Consider the following 24,985-nt stretch of genomic DNA (forward strand, 5'->3'; position numbering starts at 1 on the left):
GTGAATACCTCATGGATACATCTCTCTAGTTGCAATGTTATATTCCTCCATCTCGGTTGCAATTGAAGAACATATTATGTTATGTAATGGGAGTAATTGAGGTTTAGGTGCTATTTATAAATGTTCATGATTTTTTATTTAATATTTTTTTATTAAATCGTACTATCTAACTGATGTAATTATGGATGACAATTAATGATTTAATTTATTGATTTTTTAATAAACCGTTTAATTAAACTGATGTAGTTTATTTCATTTATTTTTTATTGGTATTAATTTTATAATAATAAGTGTAGTGGCTTAGTGTGTAATGCCCCGATTTTTCCTAGCTAAATTTAGAATATTTCTGAACTTAGAATATAAGATGATTCACGTTGAAAAAAAAAAGAATTTATTTTAATTCTAATAAAACGATTCACAAAAGATTTTGAAAAACTTAATCATTTTATGCATCACATAGGCCACTTTTTGGGGTCAATTCAGCATTTATAGGCCATTTTTGGGGGTCAAAATATGGCCCAAAATAGCCTGATTGGGTACACATGTGGTCTTAAAATACCAAAAACTAAAATAATTGGCCTATTTTTACAAGTCCGAAAATAGTGGCCTATTTTTGCAAATAGCCCTAAGATAATGACCTTAAATAAATTTAAACTCCATAATTTATTTAATGAAACCCAAAAGAAATATTTTAGATCCAATTCTTTTATCAGAAAATTTGAATATCATATCATTCAAAGCATAGTGTTTTAAAATCTCTACCATCAACCATGACTCTTTTTCTCAAAGAGATACCACCTCCCTTAGCTCAAGTACACCTACTCCTACACAGCCATACCTCCATCCACACCTCTCTGCCATATCTCAATTATATCAAACCAAGGAGACCTTTACTCATTCTACACAAAAGATATGTTGCATTCAAGAAACTCTCATCTGCATTCAAATTTTAAAAGAAGTGAAAATCAATCACAAATTTCAAAAATCATTTCAAAGAGATACCACCTCCCTTGACTAATTCATTTTTATGCATGATTAAGGCATCCTATTTTTCAGTCTGGCAAATCAATCACAAATTTCAAAAATCATGTTATGTGGTAGCCAACTCATTCATTAATGTGCATTATATGTTGGTATATACAAATGAACAAATGATTTCAAGAGCTCAGTACAAAATCTGTGAATCAACTTTAAGAGAAGGGGATTCTTTGTGTATTCGAGTCTCGTTTCTTGTTGTTGAGGGTCGAACTCAGTCATGCTTGTTGTTTAAGCATGAAATGAATTTACATTTACATATGCAATAAAAGTACTTATGGTTTAAATTGACTTCCATAAATCCAATTATCAAAGAAAATCGAGTAAGGATATTGCTGGTGTCCTTGACTCAAGAAACTTGATTTTCAAATATTTATGACTTAAATTTTGGAAATATGACGTGATGAATCATAGAATGATAAGCACTTCCCCTATGACTTAAGATTAGATTCAGGAGACCTATTAAGAATAGATTTCTTGTAGGCTTTGTGAATCAGGAGGATTAGCGCTGCTATTCTGATTCAGAGTTATGATTAAACGACAGGCTTTGCCTATACAGGTGGGCTTACTTTCCAAATGTATAAAGTATGATTGAGTTATTAAGCTCTAAATGTTACAATGAAATACAAACTGGTTATCTAATAAAATATTTTGTGCCGTTCATTCTCTCTAAACTCCGTTTTTCTCTCTTATCTTTCTACTGTTCTATCCGATCAATACCACAAATCAACATTTATTTTGGCTCCGCTATAACCTATATATATATATATATATATATATATAGGGGAAGGCTAAAATAAGAACGCTTCTTAAAATATAAATTAGGAACCATTTTCAGCCCTTAGATCATCAAGATCTACGGTTGATTCCTCACCTTGTTGGATAAATTCATGGTCCTGAGTTCGAATCCCAAAGGTAGCAAAAAATTATTTTTCGCAATTCATGCCTTTATACAGTTTATTCATGCGTGTTATACATAAAATTCATGCATTTTGCTGGTTCGTAATTCTTAAAATAAGGGTGGTTTATTGAATAACCGCCCCCTATATATATATATATATATATATGTAGTGTACATCTTGAAATATCTATTGATTGTTTTGTAGGCATGAGAGTGTTAGATAAATATGTAGTGTACATCTTGAATGAAGCTCATAAAATGACATTTAATTTGATATATAATATGTAAACAATAGATTTAAAAATAAGCAAATTATGATAATTTAAGTTATAATACATAAAATAATTTATATTTATAAACAATGATATTTTCCTTGAAAAAGTAATGTTATTTTACTTGAAACTGGAACCGTATTTCAGTCTTTTAAAATAATCAAATTATGTATTTTTATTTATTTTAAGTAACACTAATTAAATAATTTCATTTAATAATTGAGTGTTAATTTTTTTAATTATAAATTACAATAATATGTACGCAAGCTTTCTCAAATTCTCATCCAATTAATTGATTATTAATTAATTCTTCAAACTATATATTAAAAAATATATGTGCATATGTACTTTCTCGGTAAAATATTTGCTAATATATGTTATTTCAATATTGCAGATGTTATTTTGTAATACCCCGATTTTTCCTTTAATGAAATTTTAAAAGCAGTTTCAAAAATCTGTATATTAGGTAGATACATGCCCGAAGAAGTAAAATTTATTTTTTCAACCAAAAGATTTTCAAAAAATTTAATCAAAATTAAGTTAGTTGTTTGCTAGTCAAGCACATAAAATTTATTGTCACATTTGATGAATTTCAATGGGCAATTCGAAGGTATCAATTGACGGTGGAGGCACTCTGCCGGAGTGGCAGAGAACCTTGCAGTGTCAGAGCAATAGTCATAGACCATATAATTGGCTCGTTCCACTAGTGCCACTTACCGTTACCGATGCTACTACACTTCATGAGATCCGCAGTTGCTACTCTATCGGGACACTTGCACCCACTAATTTTAAAACAATTGTACGATGCTACGGACGGGCGTGGGCCCAATGGGTCTTAACCCTACTGCCTTGTGTGACCCAATTGTCAGCATTCCAAATTGAGCTATAAACCCCCATGTGTTGGTCCTTTGGGTATGGTATGCCTTAGTCTCCATATCTATATCTATATATAATATAAAGAACCAGTTCTTAACGGTAATATATTGGCGGCAAAATTAAAATCTCCAGTTATTAAGCATTAAATAAGAATCCAACATCAATTATACTTCCGCTCATTCACCAAAATTTTCCTAACATCCATTCATTTACAGAGCTTTTTTTTAATTTATATCTTTTTCATTTATTTTCTTTTTTTAAAAATCGTGTAATTTGACTAATAATAAAATATTCAATATGCATATCAATTTAAAGACCATAACAAGAATTTTAATTTGATACATAATGGATAAAAATATATATTTAATTTAAGAAAGTTATTGCAAATTAAAATTTCAAACAAAATTGTTTTCTGTCTCCTCTCTCACATTGTATTTATTTTTCTTAATTTGTCGATTTTATTTTCATTTTATTTTATTTTTTAAATCCTTTATTTATTTATTTATTTATTTTTCTTTTGATTTTATTTTATTTGCTTGGTTTCCTTTTGTTTTTTATTTTATTTTCTTTCTTTATTTGTGCATGACTTTTTTATGTATGATTATTATGGGAATATAATTTTGTAATTTTGATTATCAACATATTTGTATTATTTTTATTATAATTTTTTATTTTCACTTCTTTTATAATTTAATTTTTCATCAATATTAATATTTTTTTCCCTTTTGTAGTATTTATAATTTTTTGGTAGAGACGTAAGAATTATAGAGTACTTAATTGTTTCCATATATTTTGTTTTGTGTGCGGATTTCTCTAATAATCTATTCCATATGGAGTATTATAGTATTGATTTTACATGACATTTGAAATTAAAATGATGTAAATTGAGTTTGACATGATTTCTTAATTATAATAAATTTTTTAATGCAATTTAAGTGTAGGAAATTCTATTGGTTTGTTTTAGAAAGTGTGCATCGTAATTATGTGTTGCAATATTTTTATTATATGAATTTCAAAATTTATATAAGAAAGTATTATAAAAAAATATATTATAATTATGTGATGGAATTGATGGTATGTTATTACCAAATGTTATATAGGGAAGTATGCTAAAAATATAAATATTATGTATATTTTTATTTTTTTTGTTAAATTTATTAAAAAATTAACTTACTTAGTACTCCCTCCGTCCCCCAAATTTTGACATATTTGGTTTCGGTACGGGAATTAAAGAGTTGTAGATTAGTGCTGTAGATTATTACCTTATTTGGAAATGTGTCGAGATTCGTGGGACGGCCCAAAAAGGAAAACGTGTCAAGATTCGTTGGACGGAGGGAGTACAATTTATATTTAATATCTATATTTTTAAATGCATTTTTTTTTGTTTGTTTTTTTTTTCTTTTTTTTGGTTGAGAAGAGTTGTTGACACATTTAATGCTTTAATTTGCGCTATTGCTTCAATAACATGAGCCATAATTTCTTTTAAACTTTGAACCTCTAAAAATTCATCGTTTTCAGCTTGATAATCCAACAAGTTTTATTGACATCTATTTCATTGGGATAACCCATATCATCAAGAAACAGAAAATGTAATGCCAACTATTAATAAACTAATAAAATTGATGTTTTTTTTTTTTTTTTTTTCCGCTACAAATGGATAAATAAATAAATAAATCTATCCTTTTTCTAGGCAATTGAGATGAACCTCCCGTTGAAGCATTTTGTCAAACGGATACAGTGCACCATGATCCGGCGGAGATTCAATAAATTAATTTGCAAGTTGTACTATTTTTAAGCGCGTGATATTGCACATGTAAACAATGAAACACAAGTTAATTATTTGATTATCAACACAGTAAAATGTGGCGAGACTTGTAAATAACTTAAGTTCTATCTTGAAAATGTGCATTTAACTTGTTATTTATTTTGGGTTAAAAAAAACTTATTATCTATTTTTAATTAATTTTAAGTATTTTTACCATCTTGTATATTGACAATAAATAGGTAAGATTTCGGTGAAGTGACCCGGGTTCGATCCCTCTTGGGAACGAATTGGTGATTGGAGATATAAGGTGGAGTTTGGTGAATGGAGAGATAAGGTGGTTCTTGGAGTGGATGGGGAACTAACTACTAACATCTAACATGACTTTGACCGATCAAAAAAAAAAAAAAAAAAAAAAAAATGAGGACTCAAACCTCATACCTTCGGTCTCATGCATTCACCACAAATAGTTAATTAATCCAAATACTTAATTTTAAAATTGCTAATGCAAATAGAAAAAAAAAAATACAATAAACAATACGACTTGAATTTTGGACTGTTGTTTGTGTAAGTATTTAGATTAAACATATGGATTATTGAAATTGAAAAGCCATCACATCCATCACTATCATCTAATTGCAAAATATTTCATGTCCAATCAAATTGAAAATTGTTGGATAATTTATTTATTGACCTATAGTAAAAATACAAATTCTTCTGTTCGGACGCCCGTACGGTACAGACCACTCATATACTACTCCCTCCATCCCAAACGAAATGTCCTGTTTTTTTTTTTGGGTTGTCCCAAACGAAATGTCCTGTTTCCTTTTTGGGAAAAAAAATAAGGGATATATAATAAAGTGTCTAATTAAGTGTTTTATTGTAGGACCCACTAAATTTTTAACTTTACACAACACCACTTATACTCTAATTAACTTGCTCCTTAATAACCGTGCCCGAAAGAAACAGGACATTTTGTTTGGGACAGAGGGAGTAATATACTTAACACTTACAAATGTTGTATTTGATAATGTGAATGGTTTGCAGTGTGTTGACATCCGCATCAGAGACCTCCTCTAACAGAAAACGAGTTTAGTAATGTAATACAGTCATATTAGATCGAGCGAGTAAATACCCGCGCAAAGAATCGGTGTAAAGAACCTCGAAAGTCGCGTAACCGCGGGCTAGCCGGAATTTCCCCGTGCCACCCACCACCGCCACCTCCGTCGCCCGCTCACGCAGCGCGTAAGAGCCTTGTATCTCCAATGTGCTGCCTTTATACTTGCCATTGATAAACACAACCGATACTAGCATGTGAGCGTGGGACCCATCTAAGGCCGATATGACATATATGCCCCGGCCCCTTGCAATTTGGACCGAGCCTTCCTCGAATTTTTCGGTTATCGGATCGTCCGTGCACATCATGAGCCCGAACTTGGTGGTGTTGAGGGGGCCGGTTGACGGGCCCGGTATCTCGATCAAAGTCGCATTCCGGCTGCCGGAATATTCGTGGTAGTAGAGAGTCATTTCGGTCTCTTTTTGGTGCCCTAGCTTTGCCGTAGAACACGTGAAAATGGAGAGAAAGAGAAGTAAAGGTAATATGAATATGTTGGACGCCATAACCTTAAAAATTGAGAACTCAAATAGAAGATCAGAAATTGTCACTTATTTATTGTTTCACTCCCACCGCTAGTGAACCTTAGTTAAGATAATCAACTAGGGTTCATAATTAATTTTTATATTTAATTATTTGAATTAATAATTTATTATTAGAGTTAATTAATTCAAAGTTAGGGTACTCCCTCCGTCCCATGAATCTTGACACGTTTGGTTTCGGCACGGGAATTAAGGAGTTGTAGATTCAGAATTGTCATTAATAAAGTATAAAAATGACAAAATAGGAGAGAGAGAAGGTAGTAAAAGTAATAAAGTAGAAAAGAGAAAGTAATAAAGGTGATAAAGTATGAGAAAGAATGTAATAATTATTACCTTATTTGGAAATGTGTCAAGATTCGTGGGACGGCCCAAAAAGAAAAACGTTTCATGATTCGTGGGACCGAGGGAGTATAACATTTTAAAATTTTAACTTTTAGTAATAAATATTATAAATTAGAGTTTGCTATATAATAATATTTTTTATTTTTAAATTAAATTGTTATAAAATTACGAATGAGATGTGGAAGAACATAATAAATTGTAGAGCATAGGATCTCATTTGACAAAAATGAGCGAGTGAAATGAACGTGCCAACTAATTATAATTGACATTTACAATTAGCTGTCATTAGCTAAGCAAAACAATACTAATATTTTGTTTTTTGGTATAAAAAATGCTGATTCGTTTAAATTAATTTGCAGTTGGTGCTTGGCATTGTATTATTTTATGTTCTCGACGTATTGTGCATATTGTAGGAAAGGGACTGAAGCCAAATTATTAATGAAAATTTTGTGAGTCATGTCAATTCAGTTGTGCTTCGTTTCTAACTCTTAAGTTTGTTAATAATTTATTCCCTTTGTCCTCTAAAACTATACTACATTTATTTGCTTTTAGCACGTCTCTAAAATATATGTTTTTTTTTTGGACATTAACTCATATACAATTGGACAATTTTATCCCTTATAACTTATATTTATTTGCAATTAATACACTCAACAATATCCTTAACGTGGAATATTTCTCCACTATTAATACACCAACAACTTTATATTAAAATGATGACGTTAGATGGAGGGGCTTAATTGCACACAAAGTAGAACATGGGGGTTTGATTGATTTAGTACAATTGTATAAGAAAAGTACAAGAATTGGTGCCATATTGTGTAATAACCGAGAAAAATGTTGAATGGTAGGTAGAGTTTATTTTTATTATTAGTTGATGTTGGCCATGCATTTTCTTTTAATTTGAGGCTTTTTTATTTTAACTTAATTATTAAACTATAGAGTAAAATCTCGAATTAACCCATTTTTTATGAAAAAATTAAACAAAATACACGGTTCGACTGAAAATTAAATCATCTACAAACTGACATAGGTTGTCATCTGTGATTAGAGTTTGCCGATCGGCATGTCGAGTCCCAAAATTGGGACAATAATTTTATAGTACACCATTCTGCAACTTTCTTATCTTTAATATTCACGTGAATGTTAGTCACATTTACTACAGTAATTTTAGTACAATAATGCATGGCATGCAAATTTGATAAATAGGCACAAAATTAATAGAATGACATTCATACATAATCAAGCTTGAAAAAATCACCAAAGAAGAGAAAGCATTTTGAGTTTAATTTTTACATCTAAATATTTTATATTAAGTATTGGATTAAAAATACAGAGAAGTGAAATGATGAGTATAACTTTCTTGTATTGAATCAAAATACATTTCCGAAACTTTTGAAAAAAATATCTAATTATACTAATTTTCATTAGCAAAGTAATGAAGTTGAAAATCAAATAACTAGAAAAAATTTATATAATCAAGCGAACATATTATTTTCGGGTCAGTCCTATAGGATTTCGGGTTATTTTCGAGCTAACCCTATCGAATTTCGGACTATTTGGATTGTAATTTTTATCGGGTTAAAATTTTTGAGTCTAATCCTCTCAAATTTGCGGGCTAATCGGGTCCGCTTATAGGTTTTGGACTGAATTGACATTCCTAACAATAATCGTTTTAAAATATAATTAATTATTTTGGCTAGCTGCAATCGTCTTGGTTGATATTTTATTAGCTAGCAGATCACTGTGATCTATTAAACAATAATTTAGAAATTGCACGAAAACGTGATTAAAAAATAAAATCAAATAATTTGATTACTCCATAAATATCTTTCACAAAGAAACTAAAATAACTAAAGCACATGGCAATCCGAGAATTTCGAAGTGTGCCAAGTTTGATATTACAATAAATGAATCGATATATATATTCAAAAGTCAACTTACTTGAATCATCATCCCATGAGAATCGTTAGTATATTCGTGGATTAGATCGAAACTATGTGATTCGTACTTATTAAAATTGTATATTTTAATTTATGAAAAAATATATTTTCTTTGTCCATAAAGAGTATGCTTAATTTGTTCGACACGAGTTTTAATAAATAGGGAAAAATAGTAATTTAGCCACTATCATAGACACCCCAATGACCTCTGGCACCTTATACTCATAATTCGATCAATCAAGCCCTCATGTTAAAATTTAGATGCAATTAACCCCTTTTCTAACGGTGATCTAACGCCGTTTGTAATTTTTTTTTCATTGCACTGCACCTTCTCTCTCTGCTTCCAACGTCGCCGGCGAGCCGCTTGGCGTCCCCCGAACCTGCTCGGAGAGCTTCCACGTCACCCACAAGGTTCCATTCGGCGACACCCCATTCTTTTAGTCAACATCGGCGCCGCCTCTCTTTTCCCCATATTTCTCTCGCTGAGAGCACACACATACATGATTTAACTTTCTTTTCCTTAAAGTAACAACCGCCGCCGTCGACGTCGTCACCTAAAATCGTTGCGTCGGACCGTCCATGGTCCGACGTCGTCACTTAGTCGTTCCCTCTCTTTTCCCCATCTCCCTCTCTCGCTGAGAGCACACACATACACAAGTTAACTTTCTTCCCCTAAAATAACAACTGTCGTCGCCGTCGCCTAAAACCGACGCTCCATTGGTGAGCACCGCCTTCGTTGGCACTTGGCAGCCGCTGCTAACAGCCACTTTGCTAGCCATCTAATGCCTCGTCACGGCGTTGCTCTGCTGCTAAAGTCTTAAATAATCGGTGCAGCTGGGTCATTCAGTATTCGGCATTGAGCTAAAGATATAAGAGTCTGAGTTGTCTTTGACTTCCTCATTCGGCGGTTTCACCGGTTTCTTGTTTGAATGCAAAAATTCTTTGTTTTCTTAGGCTGCGTTTACTTTGATGGATAAATTTATCCATGGAAAATGATGGATAACACAAATTTATGCCTTTAAATGTCTCCTTCATTTTCCAACATTTGACACAAAAAAGAGAGGCTCACCATTTTTCCTTCCTTATTTTCACTACAAGGATGGGTAATATTATCACACCAAAAATGGAGGGATAATATTATTCATCGTTGAAGTGAAAATAAGGAAGAAAAAATGATGAGCATCTCTTTTTGTGTCAAATATTGAAAAAGGAAGGAGACATTTAAAGGCATAAATTAATTTATGTTATCCATCATTTTCCATGGATAAATTTATCCATCAAAGTAAATGCAGCCTTACTTGTTTTTCTATTGATTTCTTTTTCCTACATAAAATATCCTTGTATATATCCTTGTATATGATCATTTCTCCTTTACTTGATGTAAAGAATCTCAATCAATCAGAAGTAGATTTCGCTACAGCATAAAGTTGTGTACGGTTCCACTGTCGTTGTCGATCTCCTCCCTCTCCTTTTAAATTTCGGCGATGTAGAAAGAGTGGAGGTGCAATGCAATAAAAAAAATTACAAATGCTTCCTGGTCGCCATTAGAATGAGGAGCTTAATTGAACCTAAATTGGAACATGGGGGCCTCATTGATCGAATCTTGAGTATAGGGTGCCATAGTCCATAGTGGTGTCTATGATAGGGCTAAATTGCAACTTTTCCTTAATAAATATTAGGTGAGTGTGTTGTGAATGGAGAAATGAGTCCACTTATGAGAATGGAGTGGAGAAATAATGGTAAACTATATTGGAAAAGTTGTAAACAAATGTTAAAAGTAAAAATAAAAAATAAGGGGTTAATGGTATAGTTGGATCAAAAAATGGATTGTGCATGCTCTTGTAAGAAGAACAAAAAAGAAAATTGATTTGGAACAGAATGAGTAAATATTTCAATGCCACGTAGAGGGGATGAGTTAATGAATTCACGATTCATGTAGCCTAATAACTCGCTAATTAATAATAATAATAATAATATATTATTATTATTATTATTATTAGTAGTAGTAGTAGTAATAGTAGTAGTAGTAGCAGTATTAGTAGTAGTAGTAGTAAAAAATTAGTAATAGTTATTTCACCAAATGAAATAAGAACTTTTGATAGCAAAAAAGTTCCGTTACGATCAGACTTAACTAATACTCACTCCGTCCACGAAAAAACTTCCTATCTTTCCTTTTTAGGACGTCCACAAAAAAGCTTCCTACCTATTTTTGGATTATGCCCCACCACTTATAATTACTTACTTTTTACTTTTTTCACAACTCGCAATATTAATTATAACACTTTTTCACCATTCACAATACACTCAACAACTTTTTATCTATTCTCAATACACTCAACAACTTTTTTCTTAAAACTCGTGCCACTCCCTCCTAGGAAGTTCTTTCATGTACGGAGGGGGTAATAGATAAGTCGAGAAACTATGACTAGGAAAGGGAAATTAGAAGAGAGAATAGAAGGAGCGATAAGTATTAATACTACGGGAATCGAGCTAAAATTTTCGACATAGTAGAATAAGACATTAGTTCTCCAGATTGTTTTGGAGTCCTTCTACCTAGGGTTTCCGTGAACCCTAATTTGTGCTGCAAGTTTCTATATATAGAGGTGGCCACGGTTCGGTTCCCGGTTCGAACCGGAACCGGAACCGCCGGTTCTCGGTTCCAAAAACTGGAACCGGAACCGAACCGAAAAATACCCCTCACGGTTTCGGTTCCGAACCGCCGGTTCCGGTTCGAACCGTTAGAACCGTCCATTTTTTTTTTTTAATGTAATTTGTATTATAGTATGTATTGTTGTGTAAAATTTAATGAAATTTGCTTTAATAAAATAAATGACACAAGAAAATATAAAGTCCATATACATTATTTTCTAAATTAAACTTATAATTCAAAGTTACACCTTACAACTCTTATAAATAAAATTTACAAATTACAACATTTGAATGCCAAAATAAAATTAAGGCAATTTAGTTTACAACTTGTAATTGGGGAAAAAAAGAAATAAAGGAAATAGGACTTGAGCTTAATTATTTTTGTTTTCATTTTTTGTTGTTTCTTTTTCATTTTTTCTATTTCATTTTTTTATTTCTATTCTCCTTTTTTTACAATATTTATTTTATTTTATTTATTTCAAAGTAATTATTATTATGATAAAAAATAATTATCAATATGAAAAAATGTAGTAATAATAATTACTTTAGTTTAGTAAAGGATTTTCTTTATTTTCATTTTCACATTTTTTATATTTTTTTCTTTCTTTCCAATTATTTCATCTTTTCTAAAAATATTACATTTTTCATATCAATTGTTATTTTTTTCTTACGACAATAATTATTTGGCCAAATAACTAAAATTACAAGTTTTCATGAGTAAAAAAAATAATTATCGTGAAAAAATACTAATAATTTTGAAATATTACATTTCTTCATATGAATAATTAATTTTTATTAAGTCAATAATTACTCTTTTTCTATTTTTTTTTATTTTTAAAAATATATTACCTTTATTCATATCAATGATTATTTTTTCTTACGACTATAATTAATTGACCAAATCATTAAAATTACAAGTTTTCGTGACTAAACACTACTAGAAAAACGCTCATAGATAACGGATTTTATCCGTTATCTATGAGCAAAAAAACCGTTGTGTATAGTGGTGTTATCTATGATACGTATCATAGACAATGGTTTAAAAACCGTTATGTATGTGAGAATAGATAACGGTACGAGACGCTCATACATAACGGTATGAAACCGTTATCTATAATGATTATACATAACGGTTTATACCGTTATGTATGAGGATTTTTCCGTTATGTTTTGTATTTTTTTTGTTTTTTTTCCTATCATAGTTAACAGTTTTTTTTCTATACATAACGGTATGAAACCGTTATCTATAATGATTATACATAACGGTTTATACCGTTATGTATGAAGATTTTTCCGTTATGTTTTGTATTTTTTTATTTTTTTTCCTATCATAGTTAACAGTTTTTTTTCTATACATAACGGTATGAAACCGTTGTCTATAATGCTTATACATAACGATTTATTACCGTTATGTATGAGGATTTTTCCGTTATGTTTTGTATTTTTTTTGTTTTTTTTCTATCATAGTTAACAGTTTTTTTTACTTTTTATAACGGTTTTTACCGTTATCTTTGATAGAAATACATAACGATTTTTTTGTACTTTTTATACTGTTATGTATTTCAACTACAACTAGCATATTTAATATTTTTTCTCGATTTTTATGTTATTTATCTCAAGAAATAAATAAATAACTTTAAAACAACGGTTTAATAAACCGTTGTAAAATATACTCATAGATAACGGTCGGCTTAACGGTTTTGCAGTACCGTTATGTATGCAACTAATAGATAACGCACAAACATAACGGATTAACTCAAACCGTTATCTATGAGTATGGAGAACACTACATAGATAACGGTTTTTTGTCAAACCGTTATCTATACCTAAAAGTGCGCTCATACATAACGGTTTTTTAAAAAAACCGTTATCTATGCACTGTTACGTATGTAAACTTTTGTAGTAGTGAAAATAACAATTTTCGTGAAAAAAGTAATAATTTTGAAATATTACATTTCTTCATGTGAATAATTACTTATTATAAGACAATAATTAATTTTAATAAACATAAAGACCACGATTCCACGGTTCCATGGTTCCACGGTTCTAACCGTGGAACCTTCGGTTCATGGTTCCAAGGCGGTTCTGGCACGGTTCTATCCCGGTTCCCGGTTCCATGGTTCGGAATCGAGAACCGGCGGTTTGAGAAATCCGAACCGTAACCGAACCGGCCGAGCACGGTTTCGGTTCCGGTTCGGAACCTTGTATCACAGTTTCGGTTCCAGAACCGTCCCGGACGGTCCGGTTTTCCGGTTCGGTTCCCGGTTCCGGTTTTTTTGGCCACCTCTAGTTTCTACCCAATAGTTCTACTTCAACTAATCTTCCTTGTGGGTTTACATATATATAGAAGACAACGTAGACTTCGGTGGCTGCTGCGTTTATTGTTGCTCTGATTATTTGAGAGAGTATTTTCGTGCATACATGAGAGCATACAGTTTGTGAGGGTGTGCTATTGATTTTCGCTTTATCTCTTTGTATGCGTGAGTTGGTTCCTGTTCTTCAATATTACTCCAGCCTGTTGGAGTGTTATAATTCGTTGGTGTTGAGCGTGGATTGAGTAGCAATCACGCGTTAAGAGTAAGTTCTATCTTGCTCTTCTTTGTTCACGTAGGTGACGGTTAGGGAAGAAATAGAGGCTAGGAAGATCGAGTCTTCGCGTGTAAGTCCTTTGTATTTCTTATCATCACTAGTGAACTGTTTGAACTGGGCGTGGCCCCCAACACGTAGGTGTGTTATCACCGAACTGGGTAATCATTGTTGGTATATTGTGTTCTTTATTTTCTGCATGATTTTAATTAAGTGTCTGCTTGATCTGACTTTGTGTGTGCACGAGACGTATGAACTTTGGATAGGTACTTTTTCAGTTATAACAACTTAATGCTCAAGATTGGTGAAGTTTAAAATATGCAATGTCATAATTGTATGAAATTTCTTTGTAATATTAAATGGTTAAACAATTTTTTTGATTAATGAATTTATCTCTCACTCAGATTTGTATTATGATTTTTGTTGTGGACCAATTTGTAATATATTAATATTGCTGTTATAAGCTGTATTATTATTTGTTAATTCCATAATTGCATGTGTTTTTTGATATGATAAGTGATACTCCCTCCGTCACGCTAAAGTTGGCAACATTCGTTTCGGCACGGAGATTAAGAAATTGAGTGTTATATGTTTTAATAAAGTGTGGCTTACAATTGTTGACCAAATTAGTGAGTAATTGTTGACTTAATTAAAGTAATTTTGACATTTTTAGAAAGTTGCCTACAATTATTGACCAAATTAGTGAGTAATTGTTGACTTAATTAAAGTAAACTTTTGCCATTTTTAGAAAGTGGCCAACTTTAGTGGGACACCCAAAATAGAAATGTTGCCAACTTTAATGGGACGGAGGGAGTACATAATTAATCTCTACAAAGATTCCTCACTTTAGTGTATACTGTATGGTCAGTAAATGAGTGTTTCAATCGTATACCGATCGTAATTTCAATTTAACTTTATTACATTAAGAAAAAATATAGAGAAATAAATTTAATAATATTAAAAAAGTAAATGAGTGTATGGAATTATGTAGTGATCCAACTTCTTTAGGTAATGTAAGTCGCTACTTTCTTTTAAAGTAAAAGAGGTTCTGGTCAAAAAATTTCACGAATTTCGGGAAAAATACATTAATTTATATTTTTGTTACAATTTTCACCTAAGTCTGACTTTCGCCTAAATTAGAGCTTAGTTGGCAATATGAAGTTCACCTGATATTGGTCTAACTTCTGATGTGATGAGGAGTATTTAGAAGCTCAAATGTCTAAAAAAATAAAAATTAAGCTTTAATTTTGCCGAAAGTGAAACTCAGTTGAAAATTGCAATAAAAATATAAATTTATGTATTTTTTTGGTTTAATAGAAAGTTCAAGTGAAAATTACAACTTTTTCAAAGTTCGTATATTTTTTTGCCATAACCCCAAAACTACATTTTTATAAAATTAAAACAAAGCAATTAAAATAATTACACATGCACTAGATTTGAAAGCATGTAAGAAATGGTTTAGTATGTTTATTATTTTAGTTAAAAGCATAACATTATAATCTAACAAAAATATACTACTCCCTCCGTCCGCCAAGATTATGTAAAAATTACTATATTTGGCGTCCGTCAAGATTATGTCACTTTCCTTTTATGGCAATGGTCTCACCATCCTCTTTAATATTTTATCTTTACTAACACTCTTTATTTACAAAAACCCACTCAAAATTCAATCTCAACCACACATTTCATAAAGTGGTGGGACCCTTTCTCCACTACATCAAAATCATCACCAATTTTATTAAATCCCGTGCCCAAGCAATTTTACATAATTTTGGCGGACGGAGGGAGTAATTTTTTATTCTGTTGTAGCCCAAATAAGTTGAGCCCAATCATTATAATTGAAGCCCAAAATTCTGAGCCTACGAGAGAACTCGCCCTAATAGAAAAAGTCGCCTTAATCCAAAATCGAAACTCCATTCGTTGCAATTTCATCCCTTTTTTCAGATTCAATCACAACTCCTAACCAAAAGAGAGAAAAAAAGATTCAAACTCACCGATTAAGGATGATGAACAGAAGAGCTGCTGTTTCTGCAATAAATCTGATTCATGGAAGGGGATTTCTCAATGGATGGTCGCATAAATCGGGTATTCTCTCTCCTCCATTCTCTCTCTTCTCTTCCAAGGCTTTTCAACCTAAGCAGCCCAGAATCGATTTCAGTTGTGTTAAAGAATTAAAGGATGCTATTGAATTGTTTCAAAAAATGAAGAGTATGCGGCGGGAGCCTTCTATTCGAATGTACAACAATCTTTTGAGTGTTACTGTAAAGATTGAGCAGTATTCTTTTGCCCTTTATATGTTTGATGAAATTCTTAGGATGGGTGTTCCTGTTGATGTTTATACGATGACTATTGCTGTCAACTGTTGTTGTCTCTTGAAAGATATAAAATCTGGCTTTGCTATAATGGGTATATTTTTCAAGAGAGGCTACGAACCAAATGTCGCGACATTCACCACTTTGATTAAAGGGCTGTTTTTAGATCATAAGGTGGTCGAGGCTGGAAAATTGTTCAATAAGATTTTGTGTTTCGGAATATGTGAGCCTAATGATGTGATGATTCTGGCGATGGTAGATGGGCTTTGTAAATCAGGAAATGTCCTTCCAGCGAGAGATTTAGTACGTAGATTAGAAAGAAGTAGGCTGAGACCTGATGTTAAGACTTATAGTGCATTACTCGACGGGCTACGCAAATCTGGAATGGTGGATGATGCTTTTAAGCTCCTATCCACGATGACCGAAAAGGGTATTTCACCCGATGTTGTCACATATAACTCGATGATTCAGGGGTTGTGCGACCTAGGGAGATTGGAGGATGTTAAGGTTCTGATGGATGATATGTCCAATTCTAATATTTCTATCGATGTCGTAACTTTTAGTATATTGATTGATGCATACTGCAAGGAGAGAAGGATGAAAGAGGCTGAGGATTTGTTGGATATTATGAAGCAACGTAATGTATGCCCTAATGTTGTCACTTATAATACGCTAATGGAGGGGTATTGTTTGAGAGGGGAAATCGATAAAGCACGACAAGTACTTCATTCCATGGTTGACAAGGGACTTAAGCCTAATATTGTTAGCTACAGTTGCTTATTAAATGGATACTGCAAAAAGGAAAGAGTAGACGAAGCTTGGCTTCTTTTTCTTGAAGTTCCTTTGAAAGGTATGGAGCATAATACATGTACTTATAATACCATGATTCATGGATTGTTTAGTAAGCGTAGATTTTCTGAGGGTTGGAAGCTTTTCAAGGATATGGGAGCTCGACGAGTAAGTCCTGACATGTATACTTATAGTACATTGTTGGATGGGTTGTGCAGGAATGGGGACACTGATGAAGCTCTTTCTTTTCTGCATTTGATTGAAGGGAAAGGAGTTAATCCTGATAGAGTCACGTATGGGGCTGTCATTAATGGGTTATGCAAAAATGGAAAACATGATGTTGCGAGAGATCTTCTCAACCGACTTCCTTCTAGAGGTGTGCAACCTAATGCTCGAATATACAATATGATCATCGGTGCACTTTGTCAAGAAGGTTCTACGGAGGAGGCAAAATGTTTGCTTACTGAGATGCAGAATCGTGGTTGTGCACCCGACGAATTGACATACAACATCATGACGCGAAGTTTCCTAAAGAAGAAAGAGCTTAGCAAGGCAATACAATACTTGGAGGAAATGCGCGAAAAGGGAATATCAGCAGATGTTTCTACTCTTTCCATGGTAGTTGATCAAATGCAAACCGAAGATGATTTTCTTCTCAAATTGATGAAGGATGTTTGGCCAAAGGATATTGTATCATAGTCCACTCAGGCTTTGAGGCTGATTTCGTGTACTGCTAAAATCTAAACTAAAGCTCAGCGATTTTTTATAACATCCGACGACGCAGCCTGCTGTTCAGTCCCAGTGATGCTATGAATTGGTCGAATTTGATGAAATAGGGTTGTATTTTTACTCTGCCAATTTGCTTTATATATATATATATATATATATATATATATATATATATATATATATATATATATATAGGGTGTGATTCTAGAGAGAACTATATTAATTGTGAGAACGGGAGAACCATCAAATCTAATGCATCAACTGTAAAAATTAATGCATTCGCTGTTAAAATTAATGCACTAAAAAAATTAAAAAAAAATGCTCCCTTCAGGATTCGAACCCAGGATCTGCATTCATCCAACAAGATGATGCATCCACCGTAGATCTTGATGATCGAATGGCTGAAAATGGTTCTCCGGTCTTCTTTTATTTATGGTTCTTTCTTGAACCTCTCCCTATATATATATATATATATATATATATATATACATATATATATATATATATAGTAGATTTTAAAATAGCCACTTTTATATAGTAAAAATAATTTTTACCTACTAATATAAAAACTTAAAAAAATACCCACATTTACCATTTTACCCTTATATATAAATTTTTTATAAATACCCACTGTTCACTGGTTGTGAATTCAACTCGAATTCAAGCATTGGTTGTGAATAACAAGTGTTGGTTGTGAATTCGCGAATTCACAACCCATACTATTTCAAGTTGTGAATTCACAACCGATAAAACTTGAATTCACAATCAACATTTTTTCAAGTTGTGAATTCACAATCAATAAAACTTGAATTCACAATCAACATTATTTCAATTGTGAATTCACAACCAACGCCTATAATTCAGTTGTGAATTCATAAACTTGGTTGTGAATTCAAGAACATTTATACAAAATTGCGCGATTTTCATTAATTTCTTCGTTACTTATATTTTTTTCCGATTAAATTCAAATTGAATTCAACTTTTTCTCAAATTTCTCTTCTAAATAGCATACTTTCTTAAAGTAATTGAATAAGAACAATCCTCAAAATCTAGAATCTCTAAATCATTCTCAATCCCCAAAATCTAGCCGAAGCGAGGCGGCGATGCAGATCCGAGGCGGCGCGGCGCTGAGGCGGCGGCGTGGTGAAGGACGGGGCGGCGCGGCCAAGGCCAGGCTCCGCTGGACGCCATCGGAAGCAGAATCGAGAGAGATTGAGAGAGAGAAAGAGAGAGAGGGGCAAAAACAAAGAAAATACAAAAACAAAATTCAGAAAATGTTGATAGTGAAGTTAAAGAGCCACACGATATTCTGTAAATCGGGTTTGAGACATCTTGGCGGCGATGGGGCTGTAAACGCTCTCCAGCTCTCATCTTGTTTTTGAAATCACCAACTTCTGCAAGTTTGTTTGCCTCCAACAATTCAATAGCAGACTCTAAAGCTTCCTCAATCTTCTTCTTGTCGCCTGCTTTGATCTTATCACATTTGATAGTGTTCCTCATGTCGTAGCTAGGCCAACTTCTCCAAAGCATTCTTGGCCTGCAGAGAGAGAGAGAAAAAAAATGAGAGAATGAGAAGAGGCTAGGGTTTGCCCATTTATATAGAAGGGTAATTTAGTCATTTAATACAAAAAGTGGGTATTTTTTTATGTTTTTATTTGAGTGGGTAAAATTTATTTTTACTATATAAAAGTGGGTACTCTTATATATTAACACACATATATATATATATATGGGTAAATATCATGAAAACTCCTGAAGTATATCCACTTTATCAAAAATACCCTGAAACTTTAAAAATGTTCTCTAAACCCTCAAACTATCAGGTTTTTATCATATATATCCCGCATCTATTTTTCGGTCACTAAAAACGTGATGTGGCTCGCCAGATGCTACAATGTAATTTATATTATATTTTTTAAAAATGCAATGGCAAAAACGACGTCGTTTCGTACCATATCATTTAAAAAAAACCACTTTGAAATTTAAAATTCACTCCTATCGTGTTTGAAATTCACGCTAATTACCTAGAATTAGGGATAAACACGATAGAATATGGTACGAAACGAATTCATTTTTTTCATGTCATTTAAAAAAATAGAATATAAATTACATTGTGGCATCCGGCGAGCCACATCATCTTTAAGGTAACCGAAAAATAGATGCGGGATATATTTGATAAAAATATGATAGTTTGAGGGTTTAGAGAACATTTCGAAAGTTTCAGGTATTTTTGATAAATTGAGTATAATTTAGGGGTTTTCATGATATTTACCCTATATATATATATTCTTATTGCTTTTGTAATTCCTCATTCTTTTTGCATGATTTGGATTTGGATTTGGATTTGGATAGGAGTATTAGATATAATTGGGATTGGAAAGAAAATCGAAAGCTCCACGTTTGAATTGAGACCTACTTAACGCGTTGTTGTATTTAAAAAGGATTAATTACAATTTGAAGGAATAATTTGATAGTAAGAGTTTTTGTTGACAAGGAAAATGTGATCAAGTTTCCTCGCAAAAATTGGTAAACGTCGACAGAGACGTGTGGGAAAATTAGAAAAAGTCAACCGGTGTAAGTCTATTGAGTTATTATATAGTATATGTATATCCAACTAAAAATTTAGAGATCATTTTCATATTTTCTAATTAATTGACTAGTGAATGTCACACGCACAGTTGGAAAATTCCATCCATTTTTTTTACAATGAAAAGAAGCTCAATTAAATAAGATGTTTTTCCTCTAATCATGTGGTTGGGATTTGAGTCACTATATGAGGAGATAGGAAATCGTTATTGAATATTTGTTTAAAAAAGAAAGGAAAAGAATTCCATTAACTTTTTTTTTTTTTTTTTTTTAAATTATGAAAAGAGTCCATCCATTGATACTGCTGTTTTCGAGCTCCTAGCAATATACACAGTGGCGGAGCCGGAGGAGCCCCCAATTTTTTTTTTTTTTAATTTTAATATATACTCCCTCCGTCCATGAAAGAACTTCCTAGGAGAGAGTGGCACGGGTTTTAAGAAAAAATATTGTTGAGTGTATTGAGAGTGGATAAAAGGTAGTTGAGTGTATTGAGAGTGGTGAAAATGTGTTCTAATTAATATTGGGAGTTGTGAAAAGTAAAAAGTAAGAGGATTATAAGTGGTGGGGTATAGTCCAAAAATAGGTAGGAAGTTCTTTTGTGGACGTCCCAAAAAGTAAAGATATGAAGTTCTTTCGTGGACGGAGGGAGTATATATTATTAGTTTGAGATTTGTATTGTTAGGTAAAATGTAATTTGTGAATGTAATTGTTAATTCATGCTCAATTTGTGAGGTACAATTTTGTGTCGGTTTTGATGTAGTTAATTTTGAAAAAATATAGTTTGTGAATGGATTAATGTCAATTTTTATAATTGTTATTAATAAAAATTAGTTTACTTTTATAGCTAGGAAATGAAACGGTATTCCCCCCCCCCCAAAAAAAAACTGTAGAGATGGACTGTACGGAATGCATTAAGTAAAAAAAACGTAGAGATGGACCATACTTTTATAGGAAATACCGAAATAGAACGAAAAAATATTGTTTATTATTATTATTATTATTATTATTATTATTATTATTATTATTATTATTATTATTATTATTATTATTATTATTATTATTATTATTATTATTATTATAAGTAAGAAAAAAAAGGTGAATTGTACGGAATACCTACAAAAATTTGGTTCGGGGGCCCAATGAAAATTCCTGGTTCCGCCATTGAATATACACAAGATCGAGTGATGATTTTTCAGAACAATATCGCCTCTTTATGGAGTTTCCATATATAAAATATTGCAAAGTCAACGAGACCAATTTGGCCGAAAATCTTGACTCGTATAAATCTAGCAATATAAATAGGGATGAGATTCAGTGTCCCACAATTTTATGTGTGTCACTGTGTCCCATGCTTACATCGATTATTTTAAAAATATTTTTCTAAAAATAAAATTTATTATAATACTATAAATTATATTTAATTTTTATTTCAAAAAAATAATTTTTTTAAAAAGTATATGCCATAACTTTGAATTTATCAACCTATTATTAGCTAATAAAAGTGAAATTAAATGATAAAAAATAATTATATACCCTAAATTGATGGAATTAACCCTAGTTAATAATCACAAAATTAAATTAAAGCATACAAAGTTGAAATTGGAATATATATATATATATATATATATATACATATATATATAAAAGAAAATAAATAAATTGAAAGTGGGACATAAAGTGTGATACACTGAATTTCATTCCATAGTGATACTCTATAAAAAATCAGATAGGATCCTCTGTCCCACAATTTAGTGTGTACCACCATGTACCACTCACTGCAAAAAATCAGGTGATTACCGACGGCAGAATGCCGCCGGTAATAAAAGACGGCCGCCGGTAAATTGTGCTACCGACGGCGGTGCCGTCGGCAACTTGCCGCCGCTAATCGACTCGTCGATAACGACATTACCGACAGCGACCGGCGGCAATTAACGGCGGCACAGCCGCCGCAATTTCCGCCATTAAACGGCGGAGCAATGCCGGAGAATTAGCGGCGGCGGTTGCCGCCGCTAATTAGCGGCAGCATTAATGCCGTCGGTGATTTCCACCCGCAACCGGTGGAGATCTCCGGAGTTGGCCGACTATTAGCGACGGCGTTTGCCGCCGCTAATTAGCGGCGGCATTAATGCCGTCGGTAATAGTCCACTGCCGTCCGGTGGCGCATCGCCGGAGGTGGCCGACCTATTAGCGAGGGCAAAATGCCGTGGCTAGGTATTGCATACTTTTGACGAACTTCTCAGTCGGTCACCCGACTTCCCAGTGGGTCACCCATCTTGCTTGTGCTCTATGTCAAGCACGCTTAACTTTGAAATTCTTTTCGAGTGGTCACCAGTACAGAACACTCGTATTATTGATATATCTACACCTATTAATTCATTTAAATGCTATATACTCACTTTTAATTTCTTATAGTAATTTTTAATTATTTTTTTTAATTTTAATTTATTATGATTTAATATAATAAAAAGATAATTCACAAGGGTTCATTCATCCAATTAGGGTTTAAAATTATTTCTTTATATTTATTTGAATTAATAATTGATTATTTGGATTAATTAATTCAAAGTTAGGGTATATAATTTTTTTAAATTCTAATTTTTAATGATAAATATTAATTAGAGTTCATAATATAATAATATTTTTTATTTTTATAACAAACAATTATAAAATAGATAATATTAAGAGTGGCACACGGTGGTACACACTAAATTGTGGGACAGAGGATCCCATCTATATAAAAATGAACTCTATATAGTACGTAAAATGATTTTAAAGCCCATGTATTTGTTTCAGCCAAATTTATGGGTTAATTTGTTAAATAGATTTTGGAACATTGTATGTTCTCCGCATATTCTTTAAATTATCACTTGAAAAAGATAGCAAGAAGAAGAGAAAAAGTTCAATGAATATGTACATGTGTGAAGAAAGAGACTATTATATTGAGGTTATAAAGAAGTAGGAGTACATCATATACTTTCTTTATTGAAATTAACTTCAAATATGTACTTTCTCCGTCCCACTTATCTTGATACATTTACTTTGGGCACATAAATTAAGAATAAGGTGTTAAGAGTGTAAAGTGAGTAGAGACCACTTATTTAATATGTGTAGCGAAGATAGGGACTATATACTATTTTTGAAAGTGTCATTACAAATGAGATAAACTGGAAAGGAAAATGTGCCAAGATAAGCGAGATGAATGGTGTATTAAAATTACTTTAGTATCATTTTTTTTTCTCATTTTGCTATCTTGCTTATTTTCCGATCAAACTTAGTGTTGAAGTGATCGTCTGAATTTGAACACGTACTTCAGATGATTAGCACTAAGTTGGCCGAAAAAAAGAAGATCAAATAGCAAAATGATCAGAAATAGTTTTAGTACAAATTTTGAAGTTGGTGAGAAAAAAATGAGATTTTTTAAAAGTGTAGTAACTTATAAGTAATTAACCCAAAAGTAAAACATATATACTCCATGACATGTACAAAGAAATTGTGCTAAATCGATCAAATATTAAAATCTGTATAATAAAAGCAACGATTAATGGAGTCTTATAGGCTTCTTCGAAACCTCCAAACCAGAGGCATCCACCACCAAATCAGCCGCAACCACCACCGTCTTTGGCTTTGTATAATAGCAATTGCCTTCATCGCACCGCCGCAGCTTATACTTGGTCGCCAGCTCCACCGCCAGAGCCACCGCCGACCCGCCGGAGATCTTCTCGAAGGCATCCTCCCACGGCAGGCCGCGAGCCTCCACCACCGCTCTGCGGCGGGCGGTCTTCTTCTTGCCCTGCGAGAATCCGGCGACGACGTAGCTGCCGACGGCGCCGAAGCTTCTGTTGGAGCCATAGTAGAGTGTGATGTTTACATCTTCGTAGCGGAGGGGGACGTGGGCCACCACTCTCTTGAATTTGAGGTCGATGAATATGGAAGTGTTGAGGTTTGTAGCATTATTGTGTGTGTTGGAATTATTGAGGGATGGAATGTATATTTCTTGAATGTAGAATCTTGGCTTCACTCCCACGTAACTTAGGGTTATTAGTATCACAAATGGAGAGGTGAAGAGCACAACAAAAAATAGGCAACATAGGCATATAGTTTTGGAGCCCATGGAGAGAGAGAGAGAGAGAGGATTATTGAGATACAATATGAGATTAAATGAATTGAAGTATTTGAAATCTAGCTAATTATAATGGAGAGAGAGAGAGAGAGGATTAATGAGATACAATATGAGATGAAATGAATTGAAGTATTTGAAATCTAGCTAATTATAATGGTGTTGGTGTAATTTTTTATTGAAGGTGTTGTTGTGATTAAAAGGAATTTAAATTGCAAATTGGAATATATATTAGTCAAAAGGGGTAACGTGAGAAGACTTGAGATGGAATTGATACCTAGTTTCCACGAAAAGTATGTGAAATTAAATAGGTCAACGGCGTGTTTTGGTATTTTCTATCGATCTACTCGTGTTTTAAGGAATTTCGTCTAATATATACTACTCCCCTAGCTCGATAAGAAATTATACAATATTTTTCATTTTCGTCCGT

General features: G+C 32.6%; 2 protein-coding genes across 2 annotated transcripts; one reads left to right on the forward strand and one right to left on the reverse strand.

Moving 5' to 3' along the window:
• The first annotated feature begins 15,898 nt into the window (after positions 1-15,898).
• On the forward strand, positions 15,899-17,830 carry LOC131012697 (pentatricopeptide repeat-containing protein At1g12775, mitochondrial-like). Its single transcript, XM_057940687.1, has one exon. The coding sequence runs from the start codon at positions 16,026-16,028 to the stop codon at positions 17,820-17,822; it is 1,797 nt and encodes a 598-aa protein (XP_057796670.1). The 5' UTR covers positions 15,899-16,025; the 3' UTR covers positions 17,823-17,830.
• A 6,146-nt stretch (positions 17,831-23,976) lies between these two features.
• LOC131007857 (uncharacterized) lies at positions 23,977-24,549 on the reverse strand. Its single transcript, XM_057934771.1, has one exon. The coding sequence runs from the start codon at positions 24,547-24,549 to the stop codon at positions 23,977-23,979; it is 573 nt and encodes a 190-aa protein (XP_057790754.1).
• Positions 24,550-24,985: the final 436 nt, after the last annotated feature.

The sequence above is a fragment of the Salvia miltiorrhiza genome, chromosome 2, assembly GCF_028751815.1.
Source record: "Salvia miltiorrhiza cultivar Shanhuang (shh) chromosome 2, IMPLAD_Smil_shh, whole genome shotgun sequence".
NCBI classification, from domain to species: Eukaryota; Viridiplantae; Streptophyta; class Magnoliopsida; order Lamiales; family Lamiaceae; genus Salvia; species Salvia miltiorrhiza.